Here is an 8,683-nt window from a genome sequence, read left to right as displayed (position 1 = left end):
TCCCGCGGTGCAACCACGGTGGCGGTTGGCCAAGCCGCGATAGTGACGATCACGTGCAGACTGCATATTGCATTCTATCCAGGCAACCCATGGCGGGTGAGTAGATATGTTTGGCGACTATTTGGCAAAGAAAAGCGGGTGGCACAATTAGATGGTTGGCATCAAGAGCATGGAAAGAGGGAACACTTCCTTGGTGCTAATAAAGCGAGGTTATAGGGGCTTTTATATTTCCCCCCTCTTTCCCCCCTATTTTAGATGCCATGTGGATGATTTTAGAGGGTCCTCTTAGCATGTTAGGGATACAAGGACTTTTAGGAAAATTTTAGAATGGATATTTTGTCATTTTTAGTAGGTTTTTAGGAGGCGGATGGATCTGTTATAGTTGCTCTGGTGCTCCAATGACCTTGCCTTGTATTTCTCTCAATCTCCCTTCTCTCTGTGCAATAAGGGGCTCCTAGATGTCTTCTTCGATGACAGGAGGTGGAGGAAACCCTGTTCTGTGCGTGTCTGATGCATATCTACATTATAGTGATGTTACTCGAGGTGCGGCCCAATCCACTGTTATGTCGAATAGTGGAGCGAAGTTTCAACCCCAACTCGGTTACATGGTCGACAATGTCGAGGAACCAATGGGCTGGTGTGTGGTGTTGGTTTGTTCATCGACTTGTTGGTCTCGTGCCATCAGCCTCGGCTTGTGTGCAGGTTGTTCCCATCAGCCAGGTCATCGATTTTTGCCAATGGCACTAGCCTGACTTTCGACACACAAAATGAGACGTGGCCCCTGCCGAGTCAGCTTCTTCTTCCGGACACCACCGTCCACGGTGGGTATATACCGTGGGGCCAACAAGGAGGAGTAAAATATCTTTGGATAATCCATGAATCTCAAAGGGCCCGTTTGCAAAAAGAACAGCACCCAGGAGTCTAAACACAAAATATCTCCTTTAACAACTTCCTATAAAGCAACAGGAAGTGGAGCCGAAGCAAAGATAACCCACCCAGACAAGCAACCAAGAAAATCCCCCCAATGGATCATCGCCTCGTGGCCGCTCTCCTCGTCCTCCTGGGCCTCCTCCTCTCCCCGGCGCCGGCAGCGGCGGCCGCGGGGGACGAGGAGCCCCTGATCCGGCAGGTCGTCGGCGGCGCCGACCCCCTCGACAACGACCTGGAGCTCGACTCGCAGTTCCTCGGCTTCGTGCAGCGGTTCGGGAAGACCTACAGGGACGCGGAGGAGCACGCGCACCGGCTCTCCGTCTTCAAGGCCAACCTCCGCCGCGCGCGCCGGCACCAGATGCTCGACCCGTCCGCCGAGCACGGGGTCACCAAGTTCTCCGACCTCACCCCGGCCGAGTTCCGCCGGACCTTCCTGGGCCTCAAGACGACCCGGCGGTCGTTCCTGCGGGAGATGGCCGGGTCGGCGCACGACGCGCCCGTCCTCCCCACCGACGGCCTCCCCGAGGACTTCGACTGGAGGGACCAGGGCGCCGTCGGCCCCGTCAAGAACCAGGTTTCCCCTGATTCTTTGGCCGTTTTAGCTCCCGATCTGGCCTCCGTCCCTGACCCTTGTTGATTTTGCAGGGTTCGTGCGGGTCGTGCTGGTCGTTCAGCGCGTCCGGGGCGTTGGAGGGAGCCAACTACCTGGCCACGGGCAAGATGGAGGTGCTCTCCGAGCAGCAGCTGGTCGACTGCGACCATGAGGTGAGGCTCCTTTTTCTTCCTTTTTTGTGATTGGTTGATTGTTCACAAGATAGGTTGGATTTTTGTGGCATGTCACTATGTTTTGTCCGGTGGTGTAGACTTTTTTTTATGTTGTCGACTTCTGATTGGGCAACGCACCAAACGAAATAAAGGGTCTAGGTGAGTTCTGAGAGGGGAATTGGGATCAGTATTCCATGGAAAACTTTACAAGGGAAATTTGGAGGACAAGAGTGGCAAGATCCTGTTAGATTATTACTAGTTAACAGTCAACAAAAGCGATTGACTTCTTTTATGAAAAGAGCCAAAATAATCAACATAGTAATCACCTCAAACTTACTGTGGAGAACCTGTTGGTGGTGGTGGGTGGGGTAGCTTAAAGCCTTCCTTTTGTTGAGATGATAGCTTCAAACCTAGAATAAAGATGAAGATAAAAATGTTTGGTGAGTGGATGGATGTCATAATTTAGGATAATGGATAGGTTGAGACAGACATATCATCGGTCAGTGACTCAGTATTCAGTATTCACCAAGGCGCCTTGTGCTTATTCACTGATTCGGTGGGTGAGCTGTGAGGGTGCCACTTTGATCTCTATGGACTATCCAGCTTATTGTCCATCCACCAGAATAGGCATAGCCACTGAATTTTTTGTGTAATTAACCGAAGTTGTTTGATGATTTCTATATTGTCAACTCATTGAACTGGATGCCACTTAACTTGATATTCTGATCTCTAACTGAATGGGAAAGAAGCAAACTGTTAGCTGGGTAGGTCTTATATTGCTGTCATCAAACCAATAAGGGAAATGACAAATGTAATTATTGCATAGGATGTGTCCTTTGGTAGTGCCCGATGTTTGGTTCATGACTCCAAATTGTAAAATATTTCTTTTACATGGGATTTAGTATGTGTAATACATGGTATAAGATTCTGTGACCCGTACTAGTACCTGTAAGGGCACATCAACCGTAGCTCCATTTTACTCATATGCAGTGTGAGGCATCCAACTTTTGTTGAAGGGCCTTTTACCCGTGCTGTCTTGCTGTTTACTTAGTTTTATTTCAATGGTACTACATGTTTGTTTGTATTTATCTCAGTTTACCTATCTTCTCCAGTCGAGAACCGCTGGTATCACATGAAACTGTTGTCTAGAAAAATACTACTCCCTCCGTTCCTAAATACTTGTCTTTCTAGGCATTTCAACCAGTGACTACATACGGAGCAAAATGAGTGAATCTACACTCTAAAATATGTCTACATACATCCATATGTAGTAGTCATTTGAAATGTCTAGAAAGACAAATATTTAGGAACGGAGGGAGTAGTAAGGTAGATGCCGTGCTGTTTTGCATTGAACAATTCTTTCTGCAATGCGAATTCAAGGGTAGTAGAACAATTATATTACCTTTTATTGCCTGGTTACCTTGATGGGCGCCTCAACTTAATATGCTGCATCATATTGTGAATTTTTCAGTGCGACCCAGCAGAACCTGATTCATGCGATGCTGGATGCAATGGTGGGTTGATGACTTCAGCCTTTAGCTATCTGTTGAAATCTGGTGGCCTTGAGAGAGAAAAGGATTACCCTTACACCGGGAAGGACGGTACCTGCAAATTTGAGAAGTCCAAGATTGCTGCTTCAGTTCAAAACTTCAGCGTTGTCGCTGTTGATGAAGAACAGATTGCTGCTAACCTTGTGAAATATGGACCGCTGGCCAGTGAGTATAACTGTCTCACATGGAGTTTACATCCCAGATCTGTGTTTCTAAGCACATGGAACAATCAATCTATATATATTAGAAACCACTGACACATATTTTTCCTCTCCTGTGCAGTCGGTATCAACGCTGCATACATGCAGACATACATCGGCGGAGTGTCATGCCCATACATCTGCGGCAGGCACCTCGACCACGGTGTCCTTCTCGTCGGCTACGGGGCGTCTGGCTTCGCGCCTTCCCGCTTCAAGGAGAAGCCCTACTGGATCATCAAGAACTCATGGGGCGAGAACTGGGGGGACAAGGGTTACTACAAGATCTGCAGGGGCTCGAACGTGCGCAACAAGTGTGGCGTCGACTCCATGGTCTCCACGGTGTCCGCCACTCACGGCTCCAAGGACGAGTAGGCTCTGGTCTGATCTGATCTGATCGGCGGCCCTCCTGGTGTCGATCTTGGTTTCGGTGTGTGTATCGCTAGAAAGAAACTTTAATACGTAGTAGTCGGCTAGGCTCCATCGTCGTTGTGGTATCAGCAGCGAAGATGCGAAGCCGCAATAGAATGCTTGCTGTATAACTTATGCATTTGCTAAATTTGCTACGCCATGCATGTCTGCCACACGCTATTTGGATGTGGCTAAAGAACTCCTGAATAATTCTGTACATAATTTGTATTGCTTCCATCAGAATGGTGTTCCGTCTTTGTTGGCTTTGCTTGCGAGGTACTTCCTATGTAAAGAAATTGGAAAATAGTGCCAGCTGCTTCTCATTTCTTCAACCAGTAATTGTACTAAGTGGTCTTCTAGGTAATCCCTCTTTCCTAATAGTACGATACGAGTTCGAGTACCATGGACCAGGATCTTTTTTTTTCTTCAGCCACTTTATTGTGATTGCCAGTTTGCAAAAAACACCCACTACAAATTAACCAAAGCGCTAGGGGTCTAAGGTATGTTGACATGGCAGCCACATGGCCGTATTTTACCCCCTCAAACAGTTTTGCCTTATTTGATCAAATAAACAAGTTTATGGTTTAAATTGATCGATTCTTCGGTTACTTGGCCTAAAGCGTGCAATCGGTTTGAGTTAATGGACAAATGACACATTTCACTCTTGGGATGACACATCGGGGCTTGTTCATGATGAAGAGGTGAGGACGGCGAGGGGATTGGCAAGATCGGCGGCATGAGAGTAGGCGATGGAGACGAGGACGAGCGATGGGGTGAGTTTGAGGCTGGCGGGGACATGGGGTCAATGCGGGAGGTGTTATTGCCTTATCGGAGAGGATGCACGACAAAATTGAATGGGTTGTTTTGGAATCTCATCAAACGACGAAACCACCCTTGACCGTGAGATTTAAGCGAATCGATGGCGTGCGGCTGGTCTGACAAATGACTTCCATCCGACGTTTGTTGTAAATGTTTCCCTTTTTATTTAACCGAAATTGGGAAATTCGGGAGTTGCGGACACTTTGCATCGATCCCTTGCTGTCCCAGCCTAAACCAAACCCTAGACCAATGCGGCGGCCATCGATTCACCGCCAGGCGCTTTCCCCTCTGACATCTCGTCTCCGGCGATTGCCTGCTCGCCGCCACCTCTCTCGGTAAGACAAACTCCTTCGTCTCCTCCGCACACAACCCCATCTGAACCCATCATTGATCTGGTTCGCTCGCTTGCTCACGAGATCTACTTACCGCAGTGATGTCGTCCTCGAAGCTGCGCCCCTCCGCCTCCAGATCCGACGACCTGCCTGCCGATGCGCTGTACGAGATCCTCCTTCGCATCCCGGCCAAGGAGCTCTGCCGCCTGCGCACCGTCAGCCCCTCCTGGCGCGCCCTCACGTTCGACCCACTCTTCATCACGGCGCACAAGTCCCGCCACCACACGGCGCCCCCGCTCCTCGCCATAGCCTATTGCGATGATAGTGGGACCAACGGCGTTGCAATTTCAGATATTTCCGGCAATGTGCTGAAGCGGATACCAAGCACCGGGTACGAAATTGTTCTAGTGAACGAGTCATCGGGCGATCCGGTAAGCCAGATCTCAAGCAAGGGCGATAGCATCCGTGTTGTACGCACGCGGCTAGATCTTGCCTGCTTCAACTGGATTTTCTACTCTCGGGATCTCTGGGTGTTGAACCTGGCCACTGGATCTACCATCACCTTGCCGACTGATTTCTCAGAGGAATTGGTGCATGAGCTACAAGTGGAGGGAATAAAAGAGTGGCACTGCAAAGTCGAGTCGTGTGCGTTTGGGCAGGTCTCCTCTACCAGAGAGTACAAGGCACTCCGTGTCTCTACAATTGGTGACCGAAAGGTATGTGAGATTATCACCTTTAATGAGATGAACCATCGAAGATGGAGGAGGAAGCAGGACCCTCGGTCCCATATCTGTATTGGTCGCGAGATAAGATGTGTGGTCGTCAACGGGGTGGTGTACTTCTTGATGGACTTCTATTCCACATACTTTGAAACTGGGGTTATAACCATTGAGTCTGGTAGCGTGGCTTCGTTCAACCTCGAGACAGAAGAGTGGGGTGTTCTACATGGTCCACAACAGGTGCAGAGATTTGTGCAAGAAAACGAGGATTACAGTTACTCAAAACTTGAAATTGAGTTATCATTGGCTGAATTGAACGGATGTTTAGTTATGGTTCACAATATTCATAACATATCTATGGACTTGTGGTTTTTGACAGATTTTGAGAAATGTATCTGGGTTAAGAAATACAGCATGCCATCACATGTTGCTAGGCCTTGTATGTATCCTTTTCTAATGTTAGATGATGGGAGGATATTTTTCAGTGCAGAGGGTTATCTACAAGGTATCCTTGGTAGTGGAGAACCAGGAGATGGATTTCTGCGAAGTTATGATCCAAGAATGGACACCTTTCTTGATTCGTTAGAATTGGGAGATTCCAAGTCCATTGGCATTTATACGGGAAGTCTACTAAGTTTATAGAGTAGCTATCACCGATGAGGGAAATAATGTATCGTGGTACTTGTTGTTAGTTACCTTATGTGAACAATCAGTGAGACAATTACTGATGGATGTTCTGATGAAATCGTACTTTTGTGCCTTCAAAGTTTATTATGTCTGAAAATATTTATATGAGAGGATTTTGTAGTTTTATGTTGGCTCCATTATGCATCCTAATTTTAGGAGTTCGGTTAATTATTTACTATATGTATAACTATTATGTTTAGTTGGTAATAAACAAGCTTTTGAATTTGGTGTTTGAGAATATAATACCATGCTCCGAGTGCAGCATGTGAGTATATGAATGCATAATTTGTTCCTTTCTTTGTACAAATAATGATTTGCTAGGTAAAGTGATCTTTACCTTGATAGAATATGATGTTTCATGCTCACAGATCAAAGTATCAAGCTGCAAGTTATAGTAGGTTCCTTCACAGTTGCTTGAAAAACGAAACAGCGGTACTTTGTGTACATTGGTAACACTGAATCACATTGTTTGTTTCACTATTATTCTTCCATCTTGAGGTTGCTTTCTTTTGCCACCATTATTTTACTGAATTTTGTGCTTGTAGCCCGCTCCAATTTTGAAGTGCAAAAATTAACGCTGAATTGATCTGTTGCTCTTAGCAAGAAATCCAGGACACTGTGATCTGTGAGCGGCTGTTATTGAATGGATATTTAAAAAGAAGTTCACATACTCTCTGGATGTGGCAATTTTGAAGATCTCTTCTCCACTCAGAACCCTAGTCTCAAGATCAACATTTACTGTACAAATAGGATGCTTATGTAGAAAGTATTTTTACATCTGCATTTAGGTGGATGTCTTTAACATGTTCTGAAATGATCGATATGGTTGACTAGAAGGGGGAGGGTGAATAGGCAACTAACAATTTTTAAACTTTTCTTTACCAAATTAAACTTTGCATCAAAGTAGGTTGTCTAGATATGCAACTAGTTGAGCAACCTATATGATGCAACAACAACAAGCAAACACGCAAGCAAGAGAAGTAACATTAATGAGCTTGCACAAGTAAAGGTAAGAGATAACTAAGAGTGGACCCGGTGAAGACGAGGATGTGTTAAGTTCCTTCCTTTTGAGAGGAAGTACGTCTCCGTTAGAACGATGTGGAGGCACAATGCTCCCCAAGAAGCCACTAGGTCCACCGTATTTTCCTCACGCCCTCACACAATCGAGATGCCGTGATTCCACTATTGGTGCCCTTGGAGGCGGCAACCGGACCTTTACAAACAAGCTTGGGGCAAACTCCACAACTTAATTGGAGGCTCCCAACTAAACCACGAAGCTTCACCACAATGGAATATGGCTCCGACCTCAACCGGCTAGGGTGCACAAAGCACCCAAGAGTAACAAAATCCACACAAGAAAGTATGGGAAGCAAATATCCTTTGGTGGAAGTGTAGATCTAGGTCTCCTCCTTCAATCCCTAGCAAATCAACAAGTTTGAGTGGCTAGAGAGAGAGATCGGGCAAAGAGAGCTTGAGTAGCATTAATGGTGGAAAGAGAGAGAGGTTAGAGGTAAGTGTGGTAGGTGGAAGAAGCACCCTTATATAGCAACCCTAAAAATCCAACCGTTACTGTGCTCTCAGTGCTGCACCGGTACAATCGCTCCTGGTCCCGGTACAACCGGGACTCACAGTTTACGTGCAGAACCCTACCAGACGGTACAACCGGGCGACCAGGCGGTAGTACCGGTTGAAAAGAACAACCGGACCAACCGCCCAGCCACCGCCCAACCACCGCATAGGAATAGAAGTGAGTCACCCCTGAGTGCGGTAGTCGAGCGGTACCGGGCCGGTGCAACCGCATGGCCTCGAGCGCTCGGGCGGCTAAGTCATGAGCGGTAGAACCGCTCCGGACCCCGGTGGTACCGGTATGACCGGACCAACCAGGCCACCACCGCACGAGTACCGCATCAAAACAGAGGCCAGGCCGGTACTTGGGCGGTGCCTGGCCGGAACAACCGCCCTAGTCCTTGCTAAGCATTGGCGGTACCACCGCCCGGAAGCAGCGGTACAACCGCTCGAACAAAACTGGTCAGCGCCAAGACCCAGCGGTACAACCACTCCGGAGAGCGGTACAACCGCTGGAGCCCACAGTAGATAGTAGGAAGGAAGGGGAAGACAAGAGAGGGGTGAGGTAAGTGTACGTGAATGGATACCCCCAACACTTTCCAATGTGGATTCCCTCTTGATAGTACGGGTTCCCTATGACCAAAAGAGATAAACAAACGCGTAGAAAACACCGTCTTCGATCCTTTTGCCTTCAGAGAGAATAGCTA

The 8,683-nt window shown here is 47.5% G+C and overlaps 2 protein-coding genes across 2 annotated transcripts; both read left to right on the top strand.

Moving 5' to 3' along the window:
* The first annotated feature begins 965 nt into the window (after nt 1–965).
* Nucleotides 966–4,185, top strand: LOC125510145 (cysteine proteinase 1). Its single transcript, XM_048675237.2, has 4 exons — nt 966–1,504; nt 1,576–1,695; nt 3,167–3,410; nt 3,528–4,185. Exons 1-4 carry the CDS (start codon nt 1,025–1,027, stop codon nt 3,815–3,817), a joined length of 1,134 nt encoding a protein of 377 aa, XP_048531194.2. The 5' UTR covers nt 966–1,024; the 3' UTR covers nt 3,818–4,185.
* A 172-nt stretch (nt 4,186–4,357) lies between these two features.
* LOC125510144 (F-box/kelch-repeat protein At3g23880-like) lies at nt 4,358–6,534 on the top strand. The gene is made up of 2 exons (XM_048675236.2): nt 4,358–5,007; nt 5,104–6,534. The coding sequence occupies exon 2, from the start codon at nt 5,106–5,108 to the stop codon at nt 6,363–6,365; it is 1,260 nt and encodes a 419-aa protein (XP_048531193.2). The 5' UTR covers nt 4,358–5,007; nt 5,104–5,105; the 3' UTR covers nt 6,366–6,534.
* The last annotated feature ends 2,149 nt before the right edge of the window (nt 6,535–8,683 follow it).

This window comes from Triticum urartu, chromosome 5A (assembly GCF_056163025.1).
Source record: "Triticum urartu cultivar PI428250 chromosome 5A, HENAU_Tu73, whole genome shotgun sequence".
NCBI lineage: Eukaryota > Viridiplantae > Streptophyta > Magnoliopsida > Poales > Poaceae > Triticum > Triticum urartu.
Note: the sequence above shows the minus strand (reverse complement) of the source record. Positions and strands in the feature narration are given on the sequence as shown.